The sequence below is a fragment of the Mesocricetus auratus genome, unplaced genomic scaffold (genome assembly GCF_017639785.1).
Source record: "Mesocricetus auratus isolate SY011 unplaced genomic scaffold, BCM_Maur_2.0 Super-Scaffold_100676, whole genome shotgun sequence".
Classification (NCBI taxonomy): Eukaryota; Metazoa; Chordata; class Mammalia; order Rodentia; family Cricetidae; genus Mesocricetus; species Mesocricetus auratus.
The window spans coordinates 70,185,562-70,203,442 of NW_024429266.1; the positions used below are offsets into that span (position 1 = coordinate 70,185,562).

The 17,881-nt window shown below is 50.5% G+C and overlaps 1 protein-coding gene and 1 long non-coding RNA gene across 2 annotated transcripts in view; one reads left to right on the forward strand and one right to left on the reverse strand.

Annotated features, from left to right (window-relative positions):
• Window positions 1-17,881, reverse strand: part of Tfcp2l1 (transcription factor CP2 like 1) — a 64,079-nt gene that overhangs the window by 8,121 nt on the left and 38,077 nt on the right. Inside the window, exons 7-14 of the mRNA XM_040738224.1 lie at window positions 17,265-17,375; window positions 14,577-14,668; window positions 12,232-12,280; window positions 12,054-12,147; window positions 9,881-9,971; window positions 7,387-7,490; window positions 6,661-6,803; window positions 1,044-1,095 (exon numbers count right to left, since the gene is read on the reverse strand). Coding sequence (XP_040594158.1) covers window positions 1,044-1,095; window positions 6,661-6,803; window positions 7,387-7,490; window positions 9,881-9,971; window positions 12,054-12,147; window positions 12,232-12,280; window positions 14,577-14,668; window positions 17,265-17,375 — 736 coding nt within the window. The remainder of the gene's footprint in view (window positions 1-1,043; window positions 1,096-6,660; window positions 6,804-7,386; window positions 7,491-9,880; window positions 9,972-12,053; window positions 12,148-12,231; window positions 12,281-14,576; window positions 14,669-17,264; window positions 17,376-17,881) is intronic.
• On the forward strand, window positions 15,329-17,680 carry LOC121136833. Its single transcript, XR_005873991.1, has 2 exons — window positions 15,329-15,410; window positions 17,366-17,680. It is a non-coding gene; the product is annotated as an uncharacterized LOC121136833 (long non-coding RNA).

A 17,881-nucleotide genomic window follows, 5' to 3' on the forward strand; every position in this document is an offset into this window, starting at 1 on the left:
GGTTTAGCCTCCGGTCTATGGCACTAGTGAATGATGGTGGGACCTTGAAGGGGTGGAGCCTAGTGGGAGAAAGTGACATCAAAGAAGACATCCTTGGAGGCAACACTGATCTTAGCTCTTCCTCTTATTTACTTGCCGGCTGTCTTGAAGAGAGCAGAGCAGTCGCCACACTCACGCCATCATATGTTGCCTTGCCATGGGCCCAAAAGCAAAATAAAGCCAATCGGCCATAGACTAAAGTTTCCAAAACTGAGCCCGAACAAGCCCCTCTTCATTTTTGGTTATCTCAGACTTGTTACAGTAACAAAAAGCTAACTAACATAACCTAGATTCACAGAATGAGGCAGGAAGTGGTTGCAGCATAGTCTGGGACCCAGTCTCCTGTTTGTCTTAATTGTGTGTGTGTGTGTGTGTGTGTGTGTGTGTGTGTGTGTGTGTGTGTGTGTGTGTGTGTGTGTGTGCCTGAAGAGGCCAGAAACAGACTTTGGATCCCATGAAGCTGGATTTACAAGTGGTTACTTGGGTTCTCCACAGGAGCAATAAGTGCTCTCATCCACTGGCCACCTCTCCAGCCTCAGCCTTCTGTTTTGATGAAACCCACCCACTTGCCCTCCCGGCCCCAAGAACCGTCCCAGCTGGTCTTCCTCTGCCTTGTGCAAATAAATGTGACTCCTGGTTTGTAGGTTCCCTGTCAGCTGAGTACAGGCATCCTGACATTCTCTCAAGCCATCTAGCTCAGATGTGTCCTCCAAGTCCCTGATTTGCTCTGCCTGCCATTGCAGTCCTTGCTTGGGCTCCCAGAGACCTTTCATGAAAGCTCAAACACCAAGGTCATGGAGATCAAATGTCCAGGCCTGCTCCCTGGAGATGTCACTCATCCTGGCATGGCTAGGACTAGGTATGACAAAGCCTGGTGCTCCCAAAGGCTGCTCCAAGTTCAGCATCTTCTGGAAGGACCCTGGCCAGGCAGATCCCACCTGTCACCCTACGATGGCAGGGAACACAGACACACACTTCTATCAGGATGGCAGGGCCGGGCTTACCTTTTAATGTGCTGAGAGTAAAACAAGACTCATCTTGGAAATTCTGGACCATCTGAAAGGCAAAAGAGAGACATGCTCTTCTCAATGGTGTCTTCCCATGTATCACTGCCAGCTGAAGGGGATGGAGACACGGCCCAGTCAGGGACTGCTGCGGGAGCATGAGCAGCACTAGAACAATGTCCGGCTCTCCTCTGACCTCCACATGCCCACAAGCACAAAGCAAAAGACAGGACATTTACTTGTTTATTTGATGGGTCATCTAGGGCCTGTATTGGACTAAAGGAAGGCTTTATGTTACAATAAAACTGTATTTTTAAAAAACTAAACACAAAAACAAGCATGGTGGTTATATACTCTGTGTAACAGCCTTGGCTGTCCTGGAACTCACAGAGATCCACCTGCCTCTCCCTCCTGAGTGCTTGGATTAAATGTGTGTCACCACTGCCCAGCTATTAGTGTGCAGTCTTAATCCCAGCACTCTGAAGGCAGAGGCAGATGGATCCCTTTGAGTTTGAGGCCAGCCTGGTCTACATAGTTAGTTCCAGGAACACCAGGACTACATAGTGAGACTGTCTCAATAACAAATAAGAAAAATTAAGTCACATACCACAAAAATCCCATTTTGGTCAACAACAGGACACATATACAATGGATAGAACTGAACAATTCTCATTGCTTAGTGGCACTGTGGTCCTGGTAACATTACTCATATCTGTGGGATACTGTAAACACCCTACTACATTGCCAGTATGGTACAGATGATGACACACAGTACACACATCCGCCACACCATGCTCTCACACACCAGGTCCCTTGGCTGCATCAATGCCATGTTAGTGACTCACATGCACCATCCAGGTTTTGAGTACCTGTAAGCTAGGGGGTTTCCACAGTGATAAAATCACTTAGAAAAGCAATTTCATTGGTCCAGAGGCTCATGACTAGAACGTGTTTTTAAATGGAACAATTGTGCCTGAATGCAAAATATCTTCTCTAGATCCATGTCACTTGGGTCAGGACTGGTGGCACCGTTGGGGAACTTGCGTGACCTTTAGGAGGTAGAGTCAGTGGGTAGTCTTGAGCGTTTATAGCTGGGTACCACTTTCTGGTCATCCTGTTTCCTGAAGGGCCCAGCAGCCTCCCTGGATCCTGTTGTCATACGTTCCTCACCTCAGTGCAGCACAACAAACCCTTCCTCTCTTGCACTGTTTCCCACTGGCTGTTTTGTTACAGACACAAGAAAGTAACCAGCAGTGATTGAATGATTTGTGGGTCAGTGGCTTGCAAAGACCAAACAGAAAGAAGCTGCTGCACTCCCCATGTGTGCGAGAACGACGACCCGTAGCCACCTATCCCAAGCTCTCACTGTGATTTCTAACCAGTGATGAGAGAAAAAAAAATTTCTCGCTCCATGGCCCCATCTGTGAAATGGAGCATCGTGATGATAAAAATGTAACCAGGATATACAAGGGAACTAGCACTTCCGGAGGGCGACAGATCTTTAGGAAACTTCATCTATTGGAGGTCACCCCTGGAGTTCCCCTGCAAGGCGTGTGCCCTAGACAAACTCCTCCACATGTGCACCCTCAAGCTCATACCATCCCAACATTGCCAGCGGCAGGAGTGTGAGCCACCTGGGATCCAGCCATGCATGGCACTTGGAGGTATAGTGACCCTCAGCTGCACACATCAGCATTTGTGAATCAAAGACACGGTGGAGTGAAAAAAAAGGGGTCCCAGAGGAATGCATGGCTATTTATTCCACACCTAGTTTCAAAGTAGGCAGAAGGAAGTAGCCTACCAGACTGAGGAGATCCCTGGTTGGTCACATGCTTGCTTTTCAGGCTTGAAGAGCTGAGTTTGATCCCCAGACGGAGGTTAAAAACCCACCAAACAAAACAGGCACGATGCTGTGGGCTTCTAACTCCAGGCTGGGCAGATGAAGACAAGAGGATTGTTCAGGCTCCCTGACCAGCCACCACAGCCTGCATGGCCAGCTCTAAGACATGAAGAGACCCTGTCTTCGTGTTAAGAGTGGTGCCTGAGGAACAAAGCCAAGGCTACCCTTCCGTCTCCACAGCACACACGTGTACTACCCCCACCCCTAAACAGCATGTCAGGAAAAAAAAGAAGAAATGATTACTATAAAATACACATAAACAGGCAAGGGTCAAAGGGGTTATAACCTCCTGTTGTAGTAAACTGGGTACAAGAACTTGGCTACCTATTTAAATGTGTACGTCAGGGCCCGAGAGGTGGATGAGCCCGTAAAAGCACTTGCCGTATGAGCCTGGGAGCCCTGAGTTTGATTCACAGAACCCACAGAGGGAGGGAAGGAGGGAAACCACTCTCACACACACACACACACACACACACACACACACACACACACACACACCACACACACTGGAGCATACAAATAAATACCTGTGTGCAAGCATGCACGTATGTAAAACCAGATTTAAAAACAAAATGTACATTAATTTTATAAAATCTTTGCATGTGCAGGCTGTATTTCCCAATATACACTTCAGAAAAAGTATAAACATGTACATAGACATGAGCGCCAAACCCAACACAATAGTAAAGCTCCTTTCAATTAAAAAAAAAAACTCACTTTTTATTGCCTGCTCTGGACTCTGCCTCAAATCCTACAAATGCACCCACCTGTCGACCCTGACCCTCCCTGCAGGGCCTAATGGTGCATGAAGCACATTTATTCTATACCTCAGCCTGCTCCAGCTCGGACTCTTGGCCGCCCAGCCACTTGGGCATGAAAAGCCCTAAGCAGGGCCCACAAGGGCTTAATCAGTAACTCCCTTGTTTAATTGAGTGCCCTTGCACCCCGGGGGCCGGCTCCGCGCTGGCCAGGCTGCCTCCAGCGCTCTGGGTAATTCTGGGCTGAAGGTTTCCAAATTGATTCAGGTTGAGTGGGAAGGAGACTGGGGGAGCAAGAATGGCCTACTTAGCCAAGGTGGCGTTTGAGGTCTGCTCTCTGCTTCACTTGCTTAAGCGCCTGTTGTTGAGGGCACAGGGCGCATGGGGGAGGGGCTTCCTCAGGGACCTGGAAAGTTGCAAGGCGCATTCATGGTTTTTATCTTCTCAAAAAGAAACCCACGGGGGCCTGAGGACGTGGCTCCATTGTTGAGAGTGCTTGCTTAGCTAGCATGTACAGAGCCCTGGGTTCCATCTCCAGCGCTGCACAAACCTGGTGCAGGGCTGTAATCCCAGCATGCTATGATCCCAGCCCTGGGGAGGTGGAGGTGAAGGTTATCCTTGGCTACACAGCAAGCTCAAGGCCAGCCTGGGCTACAGATCCTGCCTTAAGCAAGCAATTCTCTTTGAGGTACAAAGTGGCACGGCTTCTCTCACTAGAGCAGTCTACCACTCAGAGGCTTGTGCCCTCCTAGCTTCTCTTAGTCAGCTCTAGAGGCAGGCTCCATTTCCACTTTCTGTGAAACAGGAGCAGAAAGTGGCTGCTTTCAGCTAGACCCGGCGGTACATGTCTGCAGTTCCAGTACTCACCGGGTAGTGGCTGGATGACTAGAGCACGATCGAGGCTAACCTGATCTACACAGTGAGTGCTGGACCCGTCAGGGTTTGCCCTGAAGCCCTGCCACAAAACAAAAAAGAACAAGGACGCATAGCTGCATTAAGCTGGGCCTGGGGTGCACTCCTGTAACCCTGGCACTCGGTAGGCAGAGGCAAGAGAAGCACTGGGGCAAGGACAAGAGCCAGCCTGGTCTACAGCATTAGTTTCGGGACCGCCAGGCTTTCATAAGGAGACTTTGTCACAAACAAAACAGAACCACAGCTCCCATTTCATAAGGCCTCCAACAGCTGGTTCATCCGGGTTCCTCCCGTATCTCTAGCCCATCTCAGCTGTGGCATCTGCAGGTAACTACTCAGTGTCTCTGTGCCTCGGTCTCCTATGTGTGACATAGGCTGCTAGCCTGGACTTGTGTACACACACACACACACACACACACACACACACACACACACACACACACACAGCAGCCAGGGCACAGCAGCATTGACAGCTTTGGATCTGGAGTGTCTTCCCCAAGGCCCCTGTGTTCAAAGCTTTGTCTTAGCCTCTGGTGCTACTGGATAAGAGGTGGGGTCCACTGAAAAGAAGTTGGGTCACCGGGGTTAATATTGAAGGGAATATTGTGACCTTAGCGCCTTACCCAACCTGCTTCTTTCTTGGCCATAGTGAGAACAATTTGCTCAGCCACACCCCTACCACGATGGGTTATCTCCCACTAGCCCCCAAACACCAGGACGGGTCAAAATCTCAAAATCTCTCAAACTGTGAGGCATAGTCGTGTGTGTGTGTGTGTGTGTGTGTGTGTGTGTGTGTGTGTGTGTGCGCACTTTCTCTCTAGCACTGAGATTACCCTGGGATGTACCACCATGTCCAGCTTTTGACATGGGTTCAGGAAACTGAACCCAGGTACTCACACTTTCAAGGTGAGCTCTTTACTGAATGAGCTTTTCCTCAGACTGAACCTTTCTTCTTAAGTTCATGATCCCACGTATTCGTTACTGTGCCAGAAAGCTAACCAATATAATACCAGACACTCAGTGGAAGGAAGATACAGGACACAAGCTTAATTTAAGATCATCTGTTCCATAATGGACACGGGACGCCCAATTCGGTGGGCAAGTCTGCTCACCACAGCGCTCCCCAAAGGGCTGGGGCAGCAGGGCTCTGTCACTTGCTAGGCCTTCTGCTAGCAGCCATTTCCACTTTCCTTCCATGGGATTGTGTTGAGCACCAATTCAGTGGTATGTAGCTCCATCGCTGAAGGAGGCTTTGCTAGTGTCTCCCATGAACCATCCTCATTTAACTACTGGCCTCTTCAGACCTGCTCCCCACTTGATGGGTGGCACATTCTTCTGACTGTGCATGTGTCCCAAAGCACCCAGCCAAGGACATGTGGAGAAAGCTGTCCTCTGAGCATAACAGACTACTATTACCATTTTAGTCACAGCACAAGGGACTACCCACAAGGAACTCTCAAGAATGAGCCAGTAGGACTGTGGAGATGGCTGGGCTATTAACAGTGTTTGCCAAGTCCCATATGGTGGCGAGAGAGAACTGACTCCTGAAAGTCTTCCTCTGATCTTCGTGTGTGCAGTAGCACCCACTCACCCACCTACCACCCCTCACAAAATAACAAATAAATGTAGTAAGATGGTTTCAATTATAAGACTTGTTGCCAGTCCCTTATAGAGGGGGGGAGGGCGGGTTCTTGGCTCCTCATACTCCTCACACGAAGCTGATTCTTCCTACACCCTCCTCCCAGGTTTATATACTTAGTTTCGAAGGTTAACTGAAAGAAAGATCCTGTCTATACAGCTATGAGGAGAAGACTTTTCCTTATGGGGTCACCTACACTCCTGTAAGTAAACCTAATACATTAATCAGTCCTGGAGTTGTGACTTTAGTCTGTGGCTGATGCCTCATCTCGGGAGAGAGGACATTTGTTCATGCTTTTCCAGGAAAAGAGATCGAGGTTTGATGGAGGGGTTGTGACCCACAGGCTGTGACCGCTGGCGTGGAGTCTGTTTCTGTGCGGGATCTGGGGCTCCTGAGGGCCAGGCTCACCTCGTTGCTTACCACCACATGGATGCCAGTGGGGCCCTGCCGATAAATCCTGTGAATGTGCTGCGGGGGGATGCTGTACAGGCTGGCGATCTTCTCCATCAGCTCCAGGGTGGTCAGCTCTTCCAGAAAGATGGCGTGGTACACTGGGAAGGGCCAAGCGCATTCTTTTAAATGAACAACAATCCGTCCACGTGTCCCTACCCCATCCTGAGAAGCCGCACGCCTCCACGTGTGGATGCTCATGCCCAGGGCTGCGGATTCCGCTGGAAGCCGAGAAGGCTGCGGCAGCCTACTGACAGGTAAGCATAGGCTGGCTGACTTGTCTCTCCTGGGCACATGTGCTAGACCCAACCAGACCCCAAGGCACCCAGCTAGGGGAGGGGAGGCCCTAGAGGAGCAGTGGAATTCAGACGTGGTGCCTGGTGTGTGCACACCCTGCACTGTGAGAGGAGAGAGTGCCATGCCACCTTCCCAGGGGTTACTCGGTGGCTTCTGGTGGCAGAAGGACATTTAAAGACCATTATTAGTGGATGCTACATGACCAGGTGCATCTCATTCTTGGTGCCGTGACTTCCCTGCCACACGGACTGTGCCCTCAGACTGAGAGGCATAACAAACCGCCTTCCTTATGTTGCTGTGACTTGGGTCGGGTATTGTGTCACGGCAAGAGAAAACTCAAACACTGAGAGCAGAAACTGAGCAGGCTGCAGGCTCTGCTCCACTCACCACACAGGCTATTGTCCCCACTGCCATCCTGCTTCTGGGGCAAGGGTACTCGGTTCTGCTCCAGCTCCTGACAGACATAGATGGTCATCTTTGGCCTCACATTCCTGGCAAAAGAGGAAATAACCAGCAGACATGATGGGCTGTTGCTCTAGAATGTGCTGGAATATTCCAGAACCTAGAGTAGAATTCGCAGGATGGAGGGTTTTAGGGAAGAAGCCGGCGGCGAGGATGCAGTATGCCTCTCATGGACAGGTGCCCAGGGATAGAGTCCAGTCCTGACGCATCTTTACGGCTTCATTCAGGATGTTCTGGAGGAAAGGGATAGAGGACTCTTTGCAACCTGCCAAGCTGAAGCTTTTCTGTAGACCTGAATCTCAAGATGAGGATCTCAAGAGGTGGTAGGGAGTGTAGCCTGGTGGCAGAGCTTGTGCTCGGCACGTGTGCAGCCCCGGGCTTCATCCCCCAAGGGGGAGAAGAGAAGAGACAGAGAGATTTTGATATACAGAGTTCCTCACCCAAAAATGAGCCTGGCTCATCCCCATTTCACATATAGGGAAACTGAGGCTCAGAGGGACAAATGGCTTTTTTTTTTTCATCGCACGGCTCCCAGGAGGCAGATCTAGGACCCAGCCTCTCATTTGTGTCCTCTCCATCTACAACTGTACCCTCCCCAGCTGGCTATTGTGTTTTCACTTCAGGGCTCAGGAGCAGTTCAACGACAGAGCACATGTTGGCATACACAAGCTCTGGGTTCTGGTCTCAGCCCCAGAAAAAACAAAGAGCACAAAATCTCAATAAAAACTTAAATTTGGAGCCAGGCGTTGGTGGCGCACACCTTTAATCCCAGCACTCGGGAGGCAGAGGCAGGCGGATCTCTGTGAGTTCGAGGCCAGCCTGGTCTACAGAGCGAGTTCCAGGACAGCCTCCAAGGCCACAGAGAAACCCTGTCTCGAAAAACCAAAAAAAACAAAAAAAAACAAAAACAAAAAAAACTTAAATTTGGTTTGACTGTGATGTTAAGTGCCACAGTACAGGGTCCCACATGGCCAGGTTTCCGGACTATCGTAGAGTGTTCCATTTCCATGGTGGCAAAGAGTTCTCTCACACAGTATCGCCCTGAAAACTCCACTGTGGTTTTCAAGGCCAAACCCCGCCCCTGGGGTGTCAGCTCTCAGTCAGGACTCTGCAAGTGTCCAGAGTCTGGGCTAGTGACTAAAGGCCAAGATTCACAGACTCTGGGTCCAATGGAGGAGAGGGAGGATGTGATGGTTAATATTAATTGGGGATCTGGAATCACATAGGTGACAAACTTCTGTGAGGGAGGGAATTTCTAGCTTGGGTTAACTGAGGCAAGAGGCCCTACCATAAACACGGGCAGCTCCATCTCATGAACCGGGATCTCACATGTCACACAAAGAAGCCACAATCTGAACCGACAGCAGTCTCCTCTTTCTGCTTCCTGACTTACAGACATAACGTGACCAGCTACCTTCTGCTACTTCAGCCATGGCTTCCTTGATGGACTGAACTGTGGGGAGCAGAGTGTGTGAAGCCCTGAGTGAATGTGTGTTGTTGCCATAAGCTGGCCATGTTGGGGCTGGAGAGATGGCTTGCGGTTAAGAATACTGGCTACTCTTGCAGAGGTCCTGAGTTCAATTCCCAGCAACCATACCATAGCTCACAACCATCTATAATGGGATCTGATGCCCTCTTCTGGCACGCAGAAAACTCATATCTAAAAATATGCGTAACGAAATAAACTGACCATACCAAGGACCCAAGCCTCAGACCCATGGGGAAACGGCAAAGCCTTGCCCTGAAGTGAGGCTCAGAGTCGTTGTATGAATATTGATAGTGAGTTCATAAAACAACCACTGTGGCGCCACCCCCTTGATATTTATGGACTGAAGACTGCTCCCCTGAGAGTCAGTTCCTAGTGAGATTAGCTAAATCATCTTGTTCAGCTGTACACTGTAATCCTCCTTCCTGTTTGTCTGCATGTACTAAGCCTTGTTCACCTGCATGCAATAACCCACCTCCGTGTTCAGCTCTGAAGTACGCACCGAGCCTCCCTCCTTCAGGGAAACCAGTCTACCCGCACCCATCTTTCCGGTATGTGAGTCTGCCCTTTCTTCATTCCCTAGCTGCCGCACTCTGGTCCATCGCTCAAGCAGTGCTGAACATAGCACTGTACCTTCTTTCTTCTCACAAGCTGCCTTTGTCAGGCATTTTGTCATGGCAATGAGAAAATTACTAACACTGAGGTGTGTCCAGCCAGGTGTTGAGTGATCTCCACATGGCATCTCATTCACTGTCCCACCCCCCTAACACCTCCAGCATTTATTTATCCCCACGCTTAATAGGGGTCCCTTCCATCACCTAGTCCCACCAGCAGGCTCCCCCACGGTTCAAGAGGCCGAGATGAGGCTTCTTGCTATACACAGGCAGCCCAGTGGCCACAGTCTTTGGCTGCCTTCTCTAAACTGACACCTACCTGCCCTTGATGGCATTGAAGAGCCGAATCCCATCTGCAGGGCCACAGACCTGGACCAAATCATCTCTGGACATTTTCAGCAGGTCAGCACCTAAGTGGAGACACGCGCCACCGGTCACATGGCATATACCCACAGACCCCACAGCAGGGATGGAGAAAGTAGGGCCAGCCTCACCCTCAGTGGGCACTAGACCTTCCACAGAGAGGAATGGCATGACCAAACAACCCCAGGAGCCGTACAATGTCAGACGCTAAAAGCTAGTGTGCTCACAAGTACAAGGAGATAGTCCACCCACCCCGCCCATCCGCCCCGTCCACCCGCCTGCCCACCCAGCTCTCTGAACTTTCCACCAGCACCAACTATTCTATCCACACAGATTTTGCCAGCATGCTGCCACCAGCAACATGTGTGTGTCTCTGTGCAGAAACATACAGCTTGCTGGAGGTGGACAATACAAACACACTCCTGAGACCAGCACAAACCAAGAGGCAGAGCACTGGCCTCCCAAGAGACACAGGCATGGCCAGACCTACCACCCCACTTGAAGGGGAAGAGGAAGGCCAGCGTCTGGCAAGAACAGAAGAGGATGGTGGTTAACGGGAATGCCAGCAGTGTGAAAGACTGAGGCCCTGGATCCCAGAGGTCTCCAGTCATCTCCTTCATCTCTCTCAGGTGGGATGTCAGGAGTAGCTCTGCAAACACAATGGCTCCCTACATCCAACCCTTACTTTTTCTTTTCTTTGAGACATGGTTTCATGTACCTGGGTGGCCTTAAGCTGTATAGCTGAGGTAACCTTGAACTTCATTCTTCTACCTACTGAGTGCACTATACCCAGGTTTATGTGGTGCTGGGGCCTCGTGCATGCTAGGCAAGCAATCTAACTGAGCTACAGTTCCAATCCGGAATGGTTGGCTTTGTATTGGGGTTAAAAGCCAATATCCTCCTATGGTCCTACCAGAATCCGTGTCAGCCCCCCCCTCCCCACTGACCTTACTGCCTTCTCTGTTCCATTCTGTAGCACCTACCTCACAGCCTCTGCACTTTCTCTCTGCCTGCAGAGCTCTCCCCTGACACTCTGGCCTCTCTACCACTCAAGGACCCTGGGGAAGCTCTCCCCTGCTCTGCTCCCCTCCCAGCATAGGTCAGGAGCCATTTCTGCCCTCCTTGGCCCAGCACAGGTCACGGTGCCCTGAAGCGGCCAGTTCCCACTGTGGTATCAGGTCCCTGGCTGTCCTTGCACCTTCTACCTTCCAGTCGGAATGTTCTTGGAAATGAAGCTGAGGCAGCTAGAGATCCCTTTGTTCCTACTGCTGCAGACAGCTGCTCCCCTCAAATTGCAAGGGACCTTTACCCTCCCTCAATCCGGGTTAACTGCTTAGGGGGGTCGGGATCACTGCTTTGTTCACCGTTGTACCCCACAGCACCCCATTTACAAGATTCATCTGCGGGCCTTCCCTCAGCCAAACCCTCAGAAACCTTTGTGGAGGGTGTAAATGGGTTTTCTCTCCCATCCCACCTGAAGTTCACCTCCAGCTCCAGTGGATAGCACTAGAGGAAAGGTGTGGGGCCCATGTGACGGGTATGCATTGCCCTGATTGGCCAAGAGGGCCTGAGATGGTTGATGCTGTCAACTCACCAGGATCTAGACTCACTTAGGACACTAACCTTTGGACATGTCTGTGCGGGAGAGTCTTGATTTGGTTAACCTAGGTGGGAAGACCCACCGTGAATGCAGGCAGCACCACCCCACGGGCTGGGCTTCCCAGCTGAAGGAAAAGGGGGAGGGAGCTGAGTGCCAGCATTCAGCACAGTTTCCTGACGGTGGATGCCCCTGCCCCGTGAGCAGCTGCCTCACACTCTGCTGCCACAGCCCGCCTGTCTTGGTGAACTGTGTCTTCGGAACTGTGAGACACAATAGCCCTCCCCACACGCCACATTGACGAGAAGAGCAGCCAATAAGAGCCCTACCTGGGCAGGTCAGAGCCCAACCATACCCACAGGGAGAAGATGTGAGTACAGTCACTCAACAGCCCCTCAAATTGAACTTGTCAAGGGTTGTCTAGGGACAGAATGTCATACCACAAGCCGTAAGAAAGGGAACCCACACTGAGGGTTCTCCTGGACACATGGGACCAAGAGCAAGCCAGGACACCTAACCCCACGATGCTCACCCGAGAAGCTGGCGAAGAGCCTGCAGAACTGTGAGAAGCGGTTGCGGTGCAGCCACTGCTGGGCATCCTGGATAGAGGCGGAGGGAAGCAGGTGCTGCAAACAAGAGAAAGGAGGCTCAAAATGGCCACCGAGCCAGAGGAACCAACCACCAGCCCGCCAACACCCACGCACACTTACATCACTGCCCAAGGGTAAGGGCTCCACTGGGTGGGTAGGTGAGCTGTTGCTGTAATGGAAAAGAGATGGTAGATGAACATGAGGGCTTCCAAGGACACGAAGAAGGTTCCAGAACCTACGTGAACCAAATCCTAGCCAGGGGACACATAAGGGTGACTGGGCTGTATAGCGATATATTTGCCTCCACACTTGGAACAGTGACCACGCCTTTTGGGTGTGGTTACAGGTGATTAAAGGGAAAGGATCAGGGTTCAGAAGCCCCAGAGGTTGCCGAGAGCTTGGGGAGGCAGGACTGTGTCCTTGGAGCAGGACCACCGCCAAACTCACTTGCTGTTTTCTATTCAACCAATAAAATTGTTCTTCAACCAATAAAACTCCACTAACCATTCATACTGGTCTGGTGAGTCCTTAATTCCCATGCCATCATCACTGAATCCACAGGTCGGTACCCACTTAGGAAGGAAAACGTGGTCTGGGTTTTCCTAATAGGAAGGTACAGAAGCACTTGCCATGCAAGCATGTTCAAGTCCCAACACCTACATAAAAGCTGGTGCAGCATGGCATGCCTCTAATCCCTGTCCTGGGAAATGAGATAGAAGCTTCACTCGAGAGCACTGGCCAGCCAGCCTCACTCACCAAGTCAGTGAGCTCCAGGTCCAGGGAGACTCTGACTCAAAAGGCGAGGTAAAGAACCAGTGAAGAGGCCTCCTGACATCAGATTCTGGCTTCCACACACACACCCACACATTCACATGCACATGCAGGCCCCTTGCAGAGGTGGCCCTCAACCTGGCCATCAGTCACAACAGCATCCCTTCCACTGTCTGTATCACAGGCACAGGGTTCCTCACAAGCCTGTACTGAACTCCTAACTCCCTCCCCTTCTGCACTGGGGAGGGCAGACATTAAAGAGCAGGTCTGTCTGATCTAAATGACTCTTTTTATTCTATGATCACGAGAAGACATTTCACAACAGCAAAGCCAAGCTCAGACAGCCTTTCTTTCTTTCTTTCTTTCTTTCTTTCTTTCTTTCTTTCTTTCTTTCTTTCTGTCTCTCTCTCTCTCTTTCTTCCTTCATTTCTTTCTTTCTTTCTTTCTTTTTTTGTTTGTTTTTTTGAGATAGGGTTTCTCTGTATTGTTTTGGAGGCTGTCCTGGAACTCACTCTGTAGACCAGGCTGGCCTCGAACTCACAGAGATCCGCCTGCCTCTGCCTCCTGAGTGCTGGGATTAAAGGCGTGTGCCACCAACGCCTGGCTTCTTTTTTTCTTTATTTTATTTCTTTATTTTATTTTTTGGAGCATATCTCCTTTAGTTTGGGCTGGCTTTGAACTTGCTACGTAACTTTGAACTGCTGATCCTCTTCCTCTACCTCCAGAATACTGGCCTTACAGGTGCCACTGCACCAGATGCTGGAGATCAAACACAGCATTTCCTCTACTAAATGAGCTCCAGCTCCATCCCCAACCCCCACATTCCATTATAGATGGGCGGCTGAGCAGGGGCTCAAGGCACAAAACACAGGTTCTGTTTTCAAGGGTTATCAGCATCCAGGCTGGAGTCCTCTTCTCACTCCCAGGACATCCCTGCAAAGCCACCTAGCGATGTCAAGAGCCTCCGTCTGCACCTGCCAGTTAGAATCTGCCTATGATGTCTTCACTGTCCTATCACCATGTCCTTGGGGTCACATGGTCTATCTGCAGAGTCAGCCAAGTTCATCAAGCTTCGGTGGTACAAACGCTGAAGCCAGGGTGGAGGCTCCTACCTGAACGGTCTCTTCAGAAGGCATTCACAAGAGGTAGAGAGAAAACTAAGAGGAATCTTCTGAATGCCTCAGCCACCCAGCACCCACCTCAGGTGAACACTGGTTTTCAAGGTAAATTCTCACAACATGTCAGCACTCGTGAAAGTATACACAAAAGAACACACACACACACACACACACACACACACACTGGATGGGGGGAGAGCACATAGCCAGGTGTGATGGCATACAAGAGGCTAAAAAAGTAGGATTGCAAGTTCAAGGCCAGCCTGTGCTAACCAACAAGCTCAAGGTCAATCTGAGTGATATACAACCCTGCTTTAAAAACCCAAAGCTAAATATGGGAGCTGAGGGGATGTAGCTCAGGGGTAGATCTCTTGCCTAGCATGTATCAGGCCCTGGATTTCCACCCCCAACATGGGGTGTAGGCAAGGAATAGATAAATATAGCTACAATTGCTATGCCAGTTAGCCACACTAAAACCCAAATAGATGCCAGGCCGTGGGACTAAAGAAGACCAAAAAAAGGAACCTCTACCCCACTGTATGCCAGGATCCCCAAGGAAAGGAAGGTTGGACATACCCTTCCCCAAGTCCAAAGCTGTTGGGAGAGCCATTGTAGCTTGGAGATGGAACATTGTTCACCTGGTAGGCTACATCAGGCCATGGAGAGCACTGTGGGAAAAGATTCGAGACAATGTGACTCAACAGTGGTCTTGGGATAAGCTCAAGAGACAGCCCATGCTCCTTGGGCCTCTCAAAGTAAGTATTCATCAGCCTAAGATTCTGTTGTGTCAACACAGAGCCCATACTGACTCACAAAGAGCCATAGCCAGCCAGACTGCTAGGGTCACCCAACATGACACGTAACAGGCAAACCATGAAATGTACCCCTTTGAGCTTCCTGGTACAAACCAGAGGTGGAAAGAAGCATCATGTAATGCCTAAACCGTCAAATGAAGACAATCATTTGGGTTCAACTGGTCAAATATATTTAAAGATGCATCGTACAGGGCATAGATGATTTCTAAAGGAAAAAAAAAACAGTACAATTCAGAGCTAAAAACCCATTCTATGAAGCGAGGAGACTGCATGCAGGGCTTAGCAGGCAGGAGGGATCCTGAACTCTTCCAAGAGTAGCTCCTCCCAGCCGACTTGTACAGTTACTCCATTTAGCACCCATCTGGGCTCCAAAAGACAGAAACACACATGATGTAAGCCTTCCCCTGGTGGACATTCCAATGCGCAGGCCAGTTAGGGGTGTTGGAGAGAGAACACAGACCTCAAGGGAAAGGGCGTGTCCCAAGTCTGTGTTTCTTCCCTTCCCTCCCTTGGAGGGCAGTGACTCAGTGACTTCGCTTGGAGAGGGCCAGGCTGCAGCATAACTCAAGACTGACTATCCCCCACCAAATGCCAGGTTGGTAAATATTTAACCGTTGTGAGTGTGGGCTGGAATTTGTTGATGCTAAATCCTACCGAGGGAGGAAATCTGATGAGCTGATAGAAGGGGCATGCTGGCATCCCAAGGTCAAAGCCTGGGTTCTTTATGCTGTGCTGTGCTTTGGAGAGCCTGCACTGCCACGACACACTCCCTTCTTTCAAGGAAGTCAGGGTTAGAACAGAGAAGTTGGGGCTCAGCCAGTATGAGAAACAGCACCAGATGGGGTATTCCTGGCAGCGTCATCAGTCAGGCATGGACCAGGCATGGGAAGAAATTGCATGAAACACAGTCCTTGTGTCCTTCTGCTGGCGGAGAGCAAAAGGAAGTTTTCCTGTTCCGGGCTCCCTGCCCACTGTCACCCTCAGGAAAAATAAAGTGCCAGCACACATGTGTAAGCCACATCAGCTCTTTACCCTCACATGTGGCTTAGCACATACATGCACTGGCATATGCACAGCTGGGACCTGCTGGCCACCCTCCTCTTGGATATCTATACACAAATCTCACCATCAACATAGCCTTGACCTTGCATGGCCATCCTGAGTCTTATACATGCCTTCAGAGGGAATCGAACTAGTCAAAACCCCCAACACAATGAGGAATGACCTCTTAAAGAAAACAGGCCAGCAAAAGAAAAGCCACTGAAGGAAACAGAGGAGCTGGTGACAGACTCTGAGGAGCTCCCTGAACCCATGGATGGTTCCAGAGGGCTGTCTCTGTGGTGTACATTTCTGAATCTCTCCAAGGAAGAAAATAGCAAGTGCTGGGGCTGGGCTAGGGCTCAACGGCCTCAGGTGCTCATTGTATGCACCTGAGATCCTGGGTTCCAACTTGACACCGGATCTTACCTTAAATGTACTTGTGTATTTATTTTATTATATGAACATGTGTGTGTGCATGCGCGCACACACATGTGCTCTCTCATGTGTACATGTGTGTGTTCTGGTGTGCGTATAGCATGGCTTGTGTATGGAGGTCAGAGGACAACGCCCAGAAGGCAGCTCTTTCCTTCCACCTGGGATCTGGGGATCTTACCCACTGAGCCATCTCTCAGGCCCTAGCACTGAATTATAAAAAGTCTGCCTGCTGGGCATAGTGGCACACACCTTTAATCCCAGCACTCAAGAAACAGAGGCAGTATCTCTGTGAATTGGAGACCAGCCTGGTCTACATCAAAGGTTCGAGGACAGCCAGGGATACATGAGGACCCTGTCTCAAACAAAACAAAACAAAAACAACCAAACAAACAAGCAAAAGCCAGTGCTTACACAACCAGCCAGTGAGCTCACATAGATGAGTAGAACATGGTACATAGCTCTGCCATGTGCATGTCCACAACAGGCCTCCTCAGGGCACTGCACAGCTGGACAAGGAACTGGAAAGTTGTTGTGGAGAGACAGCAGGAGTCGCGTGCAAGATGAGCCATTAGACACAACAGACACAGTGCAGAAGCGTGTGTATTGCTGACATACAGACATGGGTATGGGCTAAAGTGTGTACATACAGCCTTAACTGCAGGGAAAGACAGATGCTCCACAGAGCCAGAGGCCCTGGGTGCCTGGAGAGAGATGCTGAGAGTGGGGAGAGTCAAGGCATAGATCGGTCAATGGGGAGATGCTTTTGGTTGCACTCTTTCACATTTTGAACCACATTGACTGAATGTATAACCTGTTCACCCACATTTTCAAAAGCACTAACATATTCAAAGGCAGCAAGGAGCTCAAAGTGACCTCAGAGTCACCCACCAACAGCCCCACTGATGTGTGCACTGGGCACACCCGATGGGCGATTTTCTGACTGCACATGTCCCCAGCCCCAGCCCCAGCCCACCTCAGTGAGGATGGTGGTTTCGTAGGATGGCTGGTACTTCTCCTTCTCCTGAGCTGTTCTTTTCTCCATCTTTTCCCGGTCGGTTTTCTGTTTCCGGTCAGCTCCCTTTGGCTGCAAGTACAGAATACAGGGTCCACTTAGACCAGAAAGCCGCCATCGGCTGGGGAAGGAAGACAGAGGCCTGCAGGCTCTCACCTCAACCCGTGCCTGAAGACCAGGAAGGACAGCTCTTGAGCCTCCCGAGTGGCATGTTTTCTTTCCAACCCTGGGATCTTGAACCTACTACGTGGCAGCTCAGTGGGTGCTTAGGAAAGATTGCTACCAATGGCCACTTGCTTCTGGATGGAGCCAGGGCGAACCAAGACGGGAAACACCACAGCACACCCAGCCCTCAAATACATGTCACTCTCAATGGCCTCTCTGTCTCTGCTGTGGGTAAATGACAGTGCAAGAGGCTGCAGAATCCAGGTGCTGCCTACAAAGAGTGTCCCAGCCCCACAGCCACCATAGGATCTATTCTATGTGCTGCCTACAAAGAGTGTCCTGTCCCAACCCCACAGCCACCACAGAATCCATTTTATGTGCTGCCTACAAGAGTGCCCCAGCCCCACAGGCAA